The 15,871-nt window shown below is 40.6% G+C and overlaps 1 protein-coding gene and 1 pseudogene across 1 annotated transcript in view; one reads left to right on the top strand and one right to left on the bottom strand.

Moving 5' to 3' along the window:
* Window positions 1-15,871, top strand: part of LOC144655829 (uncharacterized) — a 27,536-nt gene continuing 11,665 nt past the window's right edge. The window contains exons 1-2 of the mRNA XM_078516031.1: window positions 1-99; window positions 9,353-9,421. Of these exons, the coding sequence (XP_078372157.1) occupies window positions 9,397-9,421 (25 nt within the window). The 5' untranslated portion in view covers window positions 1-99; window positions 9,353-9,396. The remainder of the gene's footprint in view (window positions 100-9,352; window positions 9,422-15,871) is intronic.
* Window positions 10,970-13,197, bottom strand: LOC144636518 (zinc finger protein 862-like; annotated as a pseudogene).

The following is a 15,871-nucleotide window of genomic DNA, read 5'->3' on the forward strand; positions in this document are numbered from 1 at the left end:
GGGCTGTTTAGACATCTTTAGAGTGTGTTGTTTGGATTTGGGATTTGAAAGGTTGAGAAATTCGGGAACATTTCACGAAGTTTCACTTTTTCCGTGTTGGTAAGTACAACTAACACAATGTTTCTTGTAAATGGCTTTGCGAAACCTGAGCTTATTTATCAGAGAGCTGTTTTAAAAATATGTCACCCGCTCGATCGCCCAGTTCTGACATAATTTGTGAGGAACAGACGCTTACTCTATTATGAGGAACTGTAAAGGAAGAAGGAAAATTGATCAAAGTACCTCACAAAACGACAAACTACGGCATAATCATTTAATTCCTAATTTGTTTTAAAAATAGCATGAGAATATCGCTGTCGTTTGCTCTGTCATGGGGTGGTCTATGCCCTCTATGGGCTGTCAAGAAAACACAAATAAAACCATTGAATTATTATTATAATTATATTTATTTTATGTTTATAATTATTTCTTAAGAATAAACCTACGTGACCCTGCTGATGCAGTTTAGCAGAATTTTAATACATTTATCAATGTTAATAGGGTAGGGACATGTCCCCAGGGTAGGGATTTTGATCTCATGTGATCCCCAGCAACAAGGCTTGAAGGACATTTGACTACCTTCCCTTCCCCCGGGTGGGGATTTTGACCAATTATTTTGTCCAGAGGGTGGGGAATTTGCTTTTTTTAGAGAAAATGCCAAAATCCCCATCCTATGCCCTCTCCCCCCTCCCCACCCACTCGGGCTTTACATTGATAGATGCCTTACTTTGTTCTTGCGGATTTGGTGCAGATCGAGTAAGATTGGTTTAAGGTCGACTTACAATGTTCAGGACAGAATGACAATATTTATGGCTGTCAAGGTCTAATACCCGATTCCCTCTATAGCGCGCGCCTGCAGGGAATCACGGTAGTTGTATTCATCAAACCACGCGCGAGACTCAGCAACGTGCATCGTTGCTGAGTCTCGCGCGTGGTTTGATGAATACAACTACCGTGATTCCCTGCAGGCGCGCGCTATAGAGGGAATCGGGTATTGTACAACTGGAGGAATAAAAAAATAATGTCATCATAGTGTCTTGGTAGTATATTATAATTATAGACCGATCAGCTCTTTGGTTTTATGGGTTTCTTATAATTTGGAATTTTCCAGCAACATCATACAAAACATAATTAAAATATGTATTAAATTTGTCTAACACTAAACTCAATTCGAAAAAAAGTGACTTATAATTCAACGTAAATGATGCTAGACGGAGACAAAATAAGCAGATGCTTAGATGATTAAATGAGACGTACTGAAAGTCGAAGCTCTGTTAAAATTCTATTTTTCTGCATTCACTGAGCCATTACAGAGCAGAGATCAGTTTTCATCAATCTCTGACTCCCAGAGGCTGCAATCATTACATGGTCATTCTTTGTAAAAGATGAATTACTGCATAAGATAATTATGGCTTATGAAGAAACTACTGTTCAATAGCAGAACAGCTTGTGGGAAGAGGGAGGAGGGGGGGGGACTAGAGAGTACAAGAAATATAAAATGGGTGCAGGGTATGAAGTTTCTTTTCTGTAATTACAGTAAGTGCCTGATAGAATTTCAATCAAACTACAACTTACAGGTCACTGCATGTAATTTTGCGTTCAACTTTTAAATTCTATCTGCAGTGGGAAAAAAGTAGTCAACAATAACACACCATCCTGGGGGGGGGTCTACTCAAAAACGTTTTGTACGGGGAGGCTCGCCCCGAGGTCCAACCCCTTACCCTTTTATATACCATTTTGACAGAAAAGGCACCCCTTTCGTATACCTTTTACTGAAAAAAGGTACCTTTTTCATATACCTAAAAGACATGGCATAGGCCTAAAACAGGAAGTCTTGATGCCATTTTTATGTAGCGTTCAAGACATTTAAATGATACAGCCATAAAGTAATAATAGTAATAATAGTATATCTTTATTGCGCCTTACTCTCCAAAGGGAGGCATTGGTCTGTTTACAACAAAGGTTTTAACATTTACTAATACATTAAAGAAATAACAAAAATTTGATTCTTATACAATTCATAATGTCAATATATGTAAAAATTAAATAAATTATAATGTTCATTGTGCTTGTAAGTTAAGAAGCTCTTTCCTTTTTTGAAACATTGAATGTATATATTTACCTACTACTTTTGATGTATGTTCATTGTCAGCTCTAAGTAGGTACTTAATCCTCTCGTTCTCACTTAAATATATGTACCTTACATCAACCTTAGAAATGTGAGAACATAATTCATGTCTTATGGTTGTAAATCCCTGGCAACACATCAAAAAATGCTTTTCGTCTTCTACGCAATTTTGTTTACATACCAAGCATGTTCTTTGCTCTACTGGGATTGATGCTCCTTTATTTTCATATTTTCCAGTCTGTATTCGTAATGTATGACATCCTAATCTAAGCTTTGTCAGGCTTATTCTGTGCGCTGGGTTTTTAAAGTGGGCACACCATAAAATCTGAAAGAGCAGTACACAGGAAATTTAAAAGCCATAATCTTGTCCACTGTTTGTTACTATTTAATGTTATTTCTCCCTTTTCCTTCAAAAATTGTAACTTTTTCATTATTTCAGACAATTTTACGTTAACTTTTCAAAAGAATGGACATACAGTGTAGGGGTATGGGTACCTTCAGACCTTCAAGTTATTGGTCCTCCTACCCCAGGGTTCCTTCCCCCCCCCAAAAAAAAAAACATAGTGTACTTAAAGCCCTTTTATCATGCTGTCTAGATAAATTCATCACAAGCATAACAGTGAGTCTGTTAATTAATATGATTTGTATAGTCATATTAAATTTCAGTAGTAGGGCTCCAGACTTGCAGACTAGCCAACTAACCAAAAATAGTCAAATTTCAGTTTGGCTACCAGATTTTGCATTCCCAGTACCCTTTTGATGTTTGTGTTTTTTTTCTAAAATTATCTCCCAAACATATGCTGTATACCGGGGTAATTATATAAACTGACTGTATCATTGTATCAATGAAATAAAACAAGAAGGTGCAGTAATTTGATTAGGGCACCATTTCTTCAATATCAAATGTCAACTCTCTTGATGATGCCAACATGATAAAAAATAATAATAATAATAAATAAATAATTAATGATTAAAAAACATGCCTGAATTGTTGGGTCATAATGCACTTTAGATTAATTAAGACAGCAACAGATGTTTAACTTGAATATTGCAGGACTTTGAATGATTTTAAGTACCGGTAATCTTTTTGTTGAGCTCAAATCTTCCATGGTGCAGTTGCATTTCAATTGGTTTCATAATGGATATCAGAGGGTATTTTGCCAAATGGCAACAAGAAATAGATGAATAGAAGAACAGTGTCTAGTATCTCCCTAAAAATACTGTAAAAAGTAGACCCAGAGATGAATTAAGGCAATTTCAATTGAAAGTGGAAATTAAAACTATTGAGGAAGTATGCATGAAATTGTGGCATTTGCCATGGCTAGGCCAGTAAGTTGAAAATTTAGGCTGCTAAAGAGAAACAGCACCTGGATCAAGCTGTACCTAAACATGTTATCTTGACTAAAACCACACAAGTACTACAAGTACTACACTAGAGTGGAGAGGGGGAAGGAAAGGGAGAAAACAAAAGAGATGTAGTCTGAGGGAGAAGGGTGGAAGCAAGAGAGATGTAGTCTGAGAGAGAAGGGTGGGAGCAAAAGAGATGTAGTCTGAGAGAGAAGGGTGGGAGCAAAAGACATGTAGTCTGAGAGAGAAGGGTGGAAGTAAAAGAGATGTAGTCTGAGGGAGAAGGGTGGGAGCAAAAGAGATGTAGTCTGAGAGAGAAGGGTGGGAGCAAAAGAGATGTAGTCTGAGGGAGAAGGGTGGAAGTAAAAGAGATGTAGTCTGAGGGAGAAGGGTGGGAGTAAAAGAGATGTAGTCTGAGGGAGAAGGGTGGGAGCAAAAGAGATGTAGTCTGAGGGAGAAGGGTGGGAGTAAAAGAGATGTAGTCTGAGGGAGAAGGGTGGGAGCAAAAGAGATGTAGTCTGAGGGAGAAGGGTGGGAGCAAAAGAGATGTAGTCTGAGGGAGAAGGGGGGAGTAAAAGAGAGAGGAGGGAGAAGGGTGGGAGAAAAGAGAGTAGGAGAAGAAGGGTGGAAGTAAAAGAAATGTAGTCTGAGAGAGAAGGGGAAGTAAAAGAAATGTAGTGAGAGAAGGAGAAAAAAGAGGAGAGAGAAGGGGGGAGAAAAAAAGAAAAAAAAAAAGAGAGAGAAAAAAAAAAAAAAAGAAAAAAATAAAAAAAAAAAAAAAAGAAAAAAAAAAAAAAAAAAAAAATAGAAAAAAAAATACAAAAAAAAAAAAAAAAAAAAAAAAAAAAAAAAAGAAAAAAAAAAAAAAAAAGATAAAAATATTAAAGGAGAAAAGAATAAGAGAGAAGGTACAAAGAATATCTGAAAAGAAAAAAGAAAGTAAGAGGGGGAAGGGAGGGGGGAAGAAAAGAGAGTAGTCTGAGGGAGAAGGGTGGAAGTAAAAGAGATGTAGTCTGAAGAGAAGGGTGGAAGTAAAAGAGATGTAGTCTGAGAGAGAAGGGTGGGAGAAATGCTGAGAGAGAAGGGTGGAAAGTTATTGGAAGAAGGGAGAAAAAAAAGAAAGTGGGAGAAAAGAGATTAGTGAGAGAGAAGGGTGGGAGAAAAGAGATGTAGTCTGAGGGAGAAGGGTGGGAGCAAAAGAGATGTAGTCTGAGAGAGAAGGGTGGGGGTAAAAGAGATGTAGTCTGAGAGAGAAGGGTGGGAGCAAAAGAGATGTAGTCTGAGAGAGAAGGGTGGAAGTAAAAGAGATGTAGTCTGAGGGAGAAGGGTGGGAGTAAAAGGGATGTAGTCTGAGATAGAAGGGTGGAAGTAAAAGAGATGTAGTCTGAGATAGAAGGGTGGAAGTAAAAGAAATGTAGTCTGAGAGAGAAGGGTGGAAGCAAAAGAGATGTAGTCTGAGGGAGAAGGGTGGAAGTAAAAGAGATGTAGTCTGAGAGAGAAGGGTGGGAGTAAAAGAGATGTAGTCTGAGGGAGAAGGGTGGGAGTAAAAGAGATGTAGTCTGAGAGAGAAGGGTGGAAGTAAAAGAAATGTAGTCTGAGAGAGAAGGGTGGGAGTAAAAGAGATGTAGTCTGAGAGAGAAGGGTGGGAGCAAAAGACATGTAGTCTGAGAGAGAAGGGTGGAAGTAAAAGAAATGTAGTCTGAGAGAGAAAGGTGGAAGCAAAAGAGATGTAGTCTGAGGGAGAAGGGTGGGAGTAAAAGAGATGTAGTCTGAGAGAGAAGGGTGGGAGCAAAAGAGATGTAGTCTGAGGGAGAAGGGTGGAAGTAAAAGAGATGTAGTCTGAGAGAGAAGGGTAGGAGTAAAAGAGATGTAGTCTGAGAGAGAAGGGTGGAAGTAAAAGAAATGTAGTCTGAGAGAGAAGGGTGGAAGCAAAAGAGATGTAGTCTGAGGGAGAAGGGTGGAAGTAAAAGAGATGTAGTCTGAGAGAGAAGGTTGGGAGCAAAAGACATGTAGTCTGAGAGAGAAGGGTGGAAGTAAAAGAAATGTAGTCTGAGAGAGAAGGGTGGAAGCAAAAGAGATGTAGTCTGAGGGAGAAGGGTGGGAGTAAAAGAGATGTAGTCTGAGAGAGAAGGGTGGGAGCAAAAGAAATGTAGTCTGAGGGAGAAGGGTGAAAGTAAAAGAAATGTAGTCTGAGAGAGAAGGGTGGGAGTAAAAGAGATGTAGTCTGAGAGAGAAGGGTGGAAGTAAAAGAGATGTAGTCTGAGAGAGAAGGGTGGGAGCAAAAGAGATGTAGTCTGAGGGAGAAGGGTGGGAGCAAAAGAGATGTAGTCTGAGAGAGAAGGGTGAGAGCAAAAGAGATGTAGTCTGAGAGAGAAGGGTGAGAGCAAAAGAGATGTAGTCTGAGAGAGAAGGGTAGGAGTAAAAGAGATGTAGTCTGAGAGAGAAGGGTGGGAGCAAAAGAGATGTAGTCTGAGGGAGAAGGGTGGAAGTAAAAGAGATGTAGTCTGAGAGAGAAGGGTGGGAGCAAAAGAGATGTAGTCTGGGAGAGAAGGGTGGGAGCAAAAGAGATGTAGTCTGAGGGAGAAGGGTGGAAGTAAAAGAGATGTAGTCTGAGGGAGAAGGGTGGAAGTAAAAGAGATGTAGTCTGAGGGAGAAGGGTGGAAGTAAAAGAGATGTAGTCTGAGAGAGAAGGGTGGGAGCAAAAGAGATGTAGTCTGAGAGAGAAGGGTGGGAGCAAAAGACATGTAGTCTGAGAGAGAAGGGTGGGAGCAAAAGAGATGTAGTCTGAGGGAGAAGGGTGGGAGCAAAAGAGATGTAGTCTGAGGGAGAAGGGTGGGAGCTAAAGAGATGTAGTCTGAGAGAGAAGGGTAGGAGTAAAAGAGATGTAGTCTGAGAGAGAAGGGTGGGAGCAAAAGAGATGTAGTCTGAGAGAGAAGGGTGGGAGCAAAAGAGATGTAGTCTGAGAGAGAAGGGTGGGAGCAAAAGACATGTAGTCTGAGAGAGAAGGGTGGGAGCAAAAGAGATGTAGTCTGAGAGAGAAGGGTGAGAGCAAAAGAGATGTAGTCTGAGAGAGAAGGGTGAGAGCAAAAGAGATGTAGTCTGAGAGAGAAGGGTAGGAGTAAAAGAGATGTAGTCTGAGAGAGAAGGGTGGGAGCAAAAGAGATGTAGTCTGAGGGAGAAGGGTGGAAGTAAAAGAGATGTAGTCTGAGAGAGAAGGGTGGGAGCAAAAGAGATGTAGTCTGAGAGAGAAGGGTGGGAGCAAAAGAGATGTAGTCTGAGGAAGAAGGGTGGAAGTAAAAGAGATGTAGTCTGAGGGAGAAGGGTGGAAGTAAAAGAGATGTAGTCTGAGGGAGAAGGGTGGAAGTAAAAGAGATGTAGTCTGAGAGAGAAGGGTGGGAGCAAAAGAGATGTAGTCTGAGAGAGAAGGGTGGGGGTAAAAGAGATGTAGTCTGAGAGAGAAGGGTGGGAGCAAAAGAGATGTAGTCTGAGAGAGAAGGGTGGAAGTAAAAGAGATGTAGTCTGAGGGAGAAGGGTGGGAGTAAAAGGGATGTAGTCTGAGATAGAAGGGTGGAAGTAAAAGAGATGTAGTCTGAGATAGAAGGGTGGAAGTAAAAGAAATGTAGTCTGAGAGAGAAGGGTGGAAGCAAAAGAGATGTAGTCTGAGGGAGAAGGGTGGAAGTAAAAGAGATGTAGTCTGAGAGAGAAGGGTGGGAGTAAAAGAGATGTAGTCTGAGGGAGAAGGGTGGGAGTAAAAGAGATGTAGTCTGAGAGAGAAGGGTGGAAGTAAAAGAAATGTAGTCTGAGAGAGAAGGGTGGGAGTAAAAGAGATGTAGTCTGAGAGAGAAGGGTGGGAGCAAAAGACATGTAGTCTGAGAGAGAAGGGTGGGAGGAAAAGACATGTAGTCTGAGAGAGAAGGGTGGAAGTAAAAGAAATGTAGTCTGAGAGAGAAAGGTGGAAGCAAAAGAGATGTAGTCTGAGGGAGAAGGGTGGGAGCAAAAGAGATGTAGTCTGAGGGAGAAGGGTGGGAGCAAAAGAGATGTAGTCTGAGGGAGAAGGGTGGGAGCAAAAGAGATGTAGTCTGAGGGAGAAGGGTGGGAGCAAAAGAGATGTAGTCTGAGGGAGAAGGGTGGGAGCAAAAGAGATGTAGTCTGAGGGAGAAGGGTGGGAGCAAAAGAGATGTAGTCTGAGGGAGAAGGGTGGGAGCAAAAGAGATGTAGTCTGAGGGAGAATGGTGGGAGCAAAAAAAATGTCGGAGTTGTGAGGGGGGAAGGGTGCGCAAAAGAAATGTGGGGTAGTGAGAGAGGGGAAAGGGTGAGAGCAAAAGAGATTTAGGGTGTGGGGGAAGGGGAAAGGGTGAAAGCAAAAGAGATGTAAGGTGGTGAGGGCAAAAGAGATGTAGGGTGCTGAGGGGGGAAGGGGAAGGGTGAGATCAAAAGAGATGTAGGGTGGTTAGAAAAAGAGATAGGGTGAGGGGGAGTGGGTAGAGCTAAGGAGATGTAGGGTTAGGGGGAAGGGGTAAGAGCAAACGACATGTAGGGTGATGAGGGGGAGTGGCGAAGGGTGAGAGCAAACAGATGTAGGGTGATGAGGGGGAGTGGCGAAGGGTGAGAGCAAACAGATGTAGGGTGATGAGGGGGAGTGGCGAAGGGTGAGAGCAAACAGATGTAAGGTGCTTCACACTCATATTTGTTTGGTGTTTCAGTGCTGCTGCACTCATAATTGTACACATATTAACTGTTTGGACTCTTCACATTAGTCTACTTACTAAATGTTAATCTCTTTTGATTTTAGGGTGAGGGGAAAGGGGTGGGAAAAAAGAGATGTAGGATGAGTGGAAAGGGATGATAACAAAAGAAGTGTTGCCTAAAGTGACGGGAAAGGGGGGAAGCGTTAGAGCAAACGAGATATAGGTGTTTCAAATTCATCGTTGGTTTATTGGTACTGCTACACTTGTACTTGTACACTCAAAATTGTTTTTATTTCTTTACATTAGTGTCCTTACCAGATCTAAATCTCTTTTGACTTTACCCCTCTTCCGCTGTGCTTGTATGTTTGCAAATGCTCACAAAGACTATTCGATACCTCTTTAGTTGCTACTCATGCAGGGGCGTAGCCAGCTTTTTGAAGAGTTTTAGGCCTGGCTAACCGCTTTTTAAGGGGTTGGAGTTAGGGGGGAGGCCCACTGGGGAAGGTTTTGAGATCAAGACAGCTTCTTAATTCAAACATTTCATCACAAGAAATTGCACCAATTTTCGCTCTTTCGTAAATAAACGAACTTTTCGTTAACAGGTAATGCCGTTGTGCGTTTCCCTGTCACCTGGCTAACCCAGAAGGCTCCACAGTTTGCACTTGCTAGACGAGCTTTGATCTGACCAGGAGAGGAGACTTGCGAGATATATAATGCTAAGATATGTTAAATTTGCTTTTTATTTTATCTTGAAAGTGCATCAGCTTGAATTTTTTCTATTGTAAGTTTTAAAAGTGCGAGTAGGCTGAAAAATTTGTAGGCTCGGGCCTACGGGTATCATAGGCTAGCTACGCCCCTGTCATGTGTTACTCCTGGCACTTGTGTGGTGTTTTAGTCATCTCTTTTTGTGAGCGTCTTATTATTAATTTCAAGTACCATGGTTGTGTTGACAAACTCGATGCAATCAAAATTGCTTGGTTCTGGTTTGTTTCCAGTTTTTCCAGGATTTATCAGAGTGTGCTTAAAGGTATAAAAGCATAATAATAATAATTTTATTTATTCCCCCCAAAGGCTTTTTTAGTTATTATTAAATCAGTGGCATGCAATGCATGCAGAAGGAATTACAACAACAAGGTTTTTTTAATTTCAGAAACGTTTGGTACAGTTAGGGGTTTGGTGAAAGAATGGCAGACAATGTGGGGGCGGGGGAGTGGTGAGGGTGAGTCAAACACTAACAGCTTACATTTTTGTTACGAAGTGTGGACTTACCACTAATTGATTTGCTAGTGATTGAAATGATTTATCAATTTTAAGGACAATAACCGGAAATTCTATGCAGTTTTTAGCATTATGTGTGCGAGCAATTTTGATAGATCAGGTGACTCGTTTATTCTAGTTGTTGCATAAGCGTTTTTGTGATTGGCCGTTTTTATGCTAGAGATGTTAAAGCTGTCTCGAGACGACATTAACGTCTAGTATAAAAACGGTAAATAAGACAGAAGCCTTTAACGTCTGATGGCTTTAACGTCTTTTCGTAAGAGCGTCTGAACGACGCTCTTATCGGACAGCTTTAACGTCTGAGACGTTAAAGCCGTCTAGTATAAAAACGGGACGTCGTTAACTAGTATGAAAACAGTAAATAAGACAGACGCCTTTAACGTCTGATGGCTTTACGTCTTTGTGTCCAGTGTCCTCCGAGTGTCCAACCCAGTCTTTTTTGATTTTTTTCTGAAAAGCTGTCTACTAAAGGCTTCCCGTTTTTATACCAGACGCCTTTAACGTCTTAGACGTTAAAGTCGTCTGACGACATTATCGTCTCTAGCATAAAAACAGCCATTGTGAGACCTGCATGTATGTTAGAGGAGTTGTTCGAGAATAAACCTCAAGGCTGTGCTCTAAGGAAATTTTCTGGGAGCCCTTCGGGCTCCCAACCCTGCCAGGTAGGGTGCCCAGCCCTTCAGGTTGGTCGCCCAAACTAATTAATTATTCAATTTATTAATTATTCAATTAATTTATTTATTAATATTATCATGGTTCAATAAGTTAATAATTAACTTTTAATTAATTTAAATCATACAACCAATTAAGATTTGTTGTTGATTTTATTTCACAGCACACTCACTATTAGATGTTTCTTTGTTGTTTTTGTCAATACAGACCTAATACAGAGAGTTTGTAAGAGGTTTTATTTCCAATGATGACATTATGGTCTAACCCTAAACAAGTTGCAGGTCTCATTTTTTTCCCATTAAAATTGACTAAATTTCAAATTTCATGGCATACAAATATGTAGTTCAACAATCAGAAGTTCTTTGTTACTTAAGCAAGCAAATACATTATTTTATAAGTATCAAAAACGAAGCTGTCATTTCACAGGCTTAAACTCTTAATGTATCAGACGTAAATATGAATTTAGTGTTCACTGCCACTGAAATTAATTAAGTAAATCTGATAAGTAAATCTTAACAATGTAGTTCAACAATCAGAAGTTTCTTGTTACTTATTAAGCAAGCAAATACATTATCTTATAACAAATCAAAAACGAAAATGTTATTTCATAGCTATAGGCTAAACTCTTAATGTATCAGACTTAAACTTGAATTTAGTGTTCACTGCCACTGAAATTAATAAGTAAATCTGATGAGTAAATCTTAATGACGAAATTGCAAATTTCAGGGCATACAATGTTGTTCAACAATCAGAGAGACATTATCTTATAACTATCATAAACGAAAATGTTATTTCATAGGTTAAACTCTTAATGTATCAGACTTAAACTTGAATTTAGTGTTCACTGCCACTGAAATTAATAAGTAAATCTGATAAGTAATAAGCTGTGATAACAGGTACTTAAATGTCACAATACTCTTCTTATAAACCTTTTTTCTTTGGGAGGCCAGCCCAATGTCTTGCCTTAGGATGAGTCTCTACCCACTGTTCTCTTCGAGGTCGAATGCTGCCAGTGCGGAACAGGTTAACAGCCTTGGAGAGGAGGCCAGAGTTGATGAATGCCTGCGGCCTTTGGGCTTTTGGGATTGAGTGGTACTTTACTGAAACCCTCAACACACCATCCAAATTCTCTTGGCTCATGCTAGACCTTAAAAGAGTCTTCACCCTGTTCATGCTGCTGAAGCCTCTTTCCACTACAGCTGTTGACAATGGCCAAATAAGAACAATTTCAGCCAGGAGCAAAACATTGTGACACTGATCCGCCTGGCTTCTTAAGATCATGAGGCAAACACTTCTTCAGTACTTCTGCTATTTAGGTGAAGGCTGACGTAACTCTTCACAGACGACCATTCTCGTTCGATTTGTTGCAGCTCACATCCAGCTCTCAGCAAATGATCTTCATAGTGGTCTGCCAACACTTGTATTTCTTCATTACCATATGAAGAAAGTGTCATCTGATCAGTTGGCCAGATGTCTGGATCGAGTACTGCTGCAGCTTTTAAGACAGGGTCGTTCTCCAAGTAATTAAACCTTTCTTCAACATTTCGGAGAACATCATCCAACACTCTTTGCTTCTTTACTTCAAACTCTTTTAGGTCGTTGCCATGTTTGACAATGGAGATCTCATTGAAGATTTCTTGATCTTCCATTTGCTGCAGGAATTGTTGCAGTTTTGGGCCATTCGTCTTCTTCATGCTGATTAATCTCATTTTGAAGTTGTTCACTGCTGCCATGGCTCGCGTGATAGTAGTGAAGTCAGCTTGAAACACCTTGCTTAAGTGTGCTGCCTCCTCCACAATGTCCCATGTTAAATGTGCGAACAGCAGGCCCTTGAAAGATGTTAAAAACTTCACAGAAAACGTTGCCCTGCCCTGTCTTCCAGCTGACCCAACTCTACCTTCTTTTGTGTTTTGCGAGTGCATCACAAGCACTTTAAATCCATCAAAGAGGATCTTCAAAGCGGTTTGCAGATGTGGAAGCCACCGAGCACCCAGAACATTGAGAGGCCTAGACACTTTTTCTTCAAGGGCTTCTGCCAAATCTTTTAATTCTCTTAGAGCTTTGGGACTGTAATGGTATTCTTTGTATAAACTTTGGAGTGTCTCTCGGAGTTTGACGAACTCATCGTAGTGTTCTAATGACTTTACAACAGCAAGCTCTACCTTGTGAGCGCCACACCAGAATTTCTTGAAGTTGTTCGTTGATGGGTCCTGTTGAAGAAGTCCCCAAACACCATTTTTAGAGCCTGTCATTACAGAACAACCATCGCTTCCAAACCCAGTTAACTTTTCTTTCCATTCACTATCCTCCATTCCTGATGTTTTTGCTACACACGTGCTTATAGCATCCAGGACATCTGAACCACTCCCTGACTTTGGCTCTTGAATCGCCAAGTACTCACTAACCGGTTTGCCAAGTTCCCAGTCAAGGTAACGCACATACACCAGGACTTCTTCCAATACGCCAAAATCAGTTCCACCATCCGCCATCACTGAAATGAAGTGGCTCTCTTTCAATTTCACTGCGGTTTCTGCTGTAATTGCATTGCTGATATGGCGTAAAAATTCAGTACAGGCGCTTCTTGTGGTGTACGTTTCGCCAAGATCTGCTCCATTAATGTTTTGAAGTGAGCAGAAAGTTTCATAATCGTCAAAGGGCCTCTCATTTGCAACGACAGTAAATGCTGTCAGAATCTTCTTTTCCAGTCTAGCATCACTTACACTCATCCCTTTGTTCAGGGATTTAACAAGTGGAGTGTCTTGCGGCTTTTGGCGGGCATTCAAAGTTTCAACACAGCTTGTGTGAGTTTGGCTTTTTCCATGCTTCTTTAAACTTTCAATCTTGAATACTTTGGATCCACTCTTCTTGGAAATTTCAGCACTTGATGATGACAGTGATAGCTTAGAACATACATCACAGTACATTGAGGAGACTTCAGTGTTGGGCGGCTGGACCTGAGGGTATGGATATTCTATATCATACTGTTTGTTGGAGGAAAGACATTGCATGTTTATCCTTAACCATGGGAACAAGGTAAGCCAATTCCACTGGAACTTTCTTACTCGCTTGTCTTCATAGCTGGCATTCTTTTTCTCTAACCTTCCAGTGGAGTTAGAATCGACTTCTGCTGGGGTACTGGTCTCAGCTTGTTTCTCTTTATAGGTAGTACTGCCAGAGTTAGGCTTCTCTTCTTTCTTGATTTTTTTTTACTGAACTGGACTGGCTACAAAAGCCAAATTGTTCTAAACACCCTCTTTTAGTAGGCTTGTTGACGCCGGCTTTGTCACCCTTTTTAAAATTCTTCTGGTGGCTTCCTCCAGACGTTGTTGCATTTTTCTTGAAATCTTTCCATTCTCCTGTCTGTTTGGAACCTTTAGGGTTGTTGCTTTGACAAGTGTTGTTGCAAGGCTTAGCGGCTGATTTGTCTTCAACTTCACCAGAATCATCTGGTTTTTCTGTGACATAAAGAGGCACAAAGTGATTTGGCTCGTACCACGCGCCGGGTCTGGTATCACTGCCTTCCCTCGACCACAGCAAGAAAACTGGATCTGTGTGAATAGCGAGTCGTGGATAAACAATGCCATGTACAAAATCCCGTGTCCACGACTGACAATTAGGGTAGGTTGAGAAAACAGGCCTCGCTAAAACAGATGACAGTGCCAAAACGTGAAAATAGCCACTCCACTTTTTTGGTGTGCTGGCAGCGCGCGCCTCTGACCAGATAGCCATTTGCCTGTCCTGATTATTGTCATGAAAAGCCTTGTCACTGCTTTTTGTTAAGCAGAGGGAAAACACGGTATTTGGATGACGACCATCGGAGGGAAAAGAACTAAATTTTGGATGCTGTGCGTAGAATTTTACATTGAGAGCGAGTTCAAGTGCAACAAGCAATCGCAACCGCATAGCATAAGACTCGTTGCCCACCAATGCCAACGATACTGCATTATACAGGCAGTCTCCATTGCCAGTCGTCTTTACAGCCTTTCTTTCACTTTCAGATGTAGTTGAAGGAAGGTCTTCTGGAATGAGAGCATTTCCTTGTTCGTCGTTCGTAAGACCCACGTGGGAATTACACTGCAAGCTACGAATAGATTTGAGCTGGTTTTCGTATTTGCTGGCTAACGTACTTAAGGATTTTTTTACATCGTCTTCCGATTTAGTTTTCTTAAGTTGGCAGTCGATTATCTCATAAAGCACGCCAAGATCTAGATCCATATTTTTACAACAGCATGGTTGCCGATTTACACGACTGTAGTTTTACTGTAGCGGCTTTGTGAATTTTGAGTCAAAAAAGTGTGAATTCCAGTATGCCTGTCATACGAAACCCATCGAAATTTTCGCGCCAAAACGTTAGAATTTCTACCTTTTCGTAAAAATTCTTACAGTTATCTAGTTTCATAAAAGAACGCCAGAGAAGTTAGGGCTAAAATCATTAATTGCAAGCTGTTCTTGTTTTATCGGTTTATTTGTCGAGAGTTAAAAAAAAATAAGAAAGTCGCAAGAATTTAAGAAAGAACATTTAATTATAAATAGGTTGAGTTTCTATTCTTGTACATTCTTGTGACGGCTGAAAGAACCGCCATTTGAATGATAATCTGAGCCATGCAATTTGATAAAGAAACGGACTGATTTAAACATGCAGAAATTTATGGAACTGCCAACAATCTTACATTTGAAATCTTTTTTGCAGTTCACAAGGGTTTATTTTCACACACGGCGTGATTGTTACTATTTTTAGCGGCCACTGCATTTTGACAAACATGTGATTTGAAAATCCTTTATTAGCGTAAATATCTCCTAAGTTCTGTATCGTTAGAAATTTCATTTGAAATTACCACAGTAAATCAAGTTATAAAACAAATAAATTCCATTAAGCTGAATGACAACAACATTTTATCGAGATTTGCTTTAATTAGAGTGCAACAAGTCGTCGCTAAATTAATCTATTCCTTTGTAAACATCTCCAGACGCAGAAATTTGCATGTGCGAACAATTTCATTTCATGCTAACACTAACTCACTGTGCTTACGAAAACTATTGATATACCAAAATAAATGTGAACTAAACCATCTCGTAGAAAAAATCAAGATTTTCAACCCATATTATTATATTTTTTAAATGTTCGTGCGGTCCGTCACGTGCAAAGTCAAGCTCGTGTTAAATCATGTGGAACGAACTTGACAGCGCCGGCAAGCGTAAACATTTGACTCCGTAATGTGTGGAAGGCTATTTTCCCGCGAAAAACATAATTAATCTGCAAAAACATAATTTTACAGTCAATCTCCTGTTATACTTTAGTGTGGAACGGCGAACAAGAGGGCCGGGTGCCCGGCCGGGCGACCAGTTTTATTTTCCGGTCGCCCGAGAGCAAATGTTAGTCGCCTGAGGCGACCGGGCACCGCTAGAGCACAGCCTTGAACCTAGTCGTATTATTTGGCATTTTCGACAATTTTCTTAACATGAGTGACAAACATGTGATTGCACAAAATAATTAGAATTGCCAGGCACTGGTAAATTCAAATTATTGTAACACGGTACAGTATTATATTACGGTGTATTATGCTTGAAAACTGTCTTTTTTCTGGTATTCGACCGGTGTGCAAGGCATTTGTCTCATTCAATGAGCGTAAAGTTTCTCTAGCCGTCGGGGCCACGGCACGTGAAACCAAGGTCCCTGAAGACACAAATTCCCAGTCCTAGATTCTAAGATCTCCAGTGT

This window comes from Oculina patagonica, chromosome 1 (assembly GCF_052425735.1).
Source record: "Oculina patagonica isolate OP01 chromosome 1, crgOcupat, whole genome shotgun sequence".
Taxonomy (NCBI): domain Eukaryota; kingdom Metazoa; phylum Cnidaria; class Anthozoa; order Scleractinia; family Oculinidae; genus Oculina; species Oculina patagonica.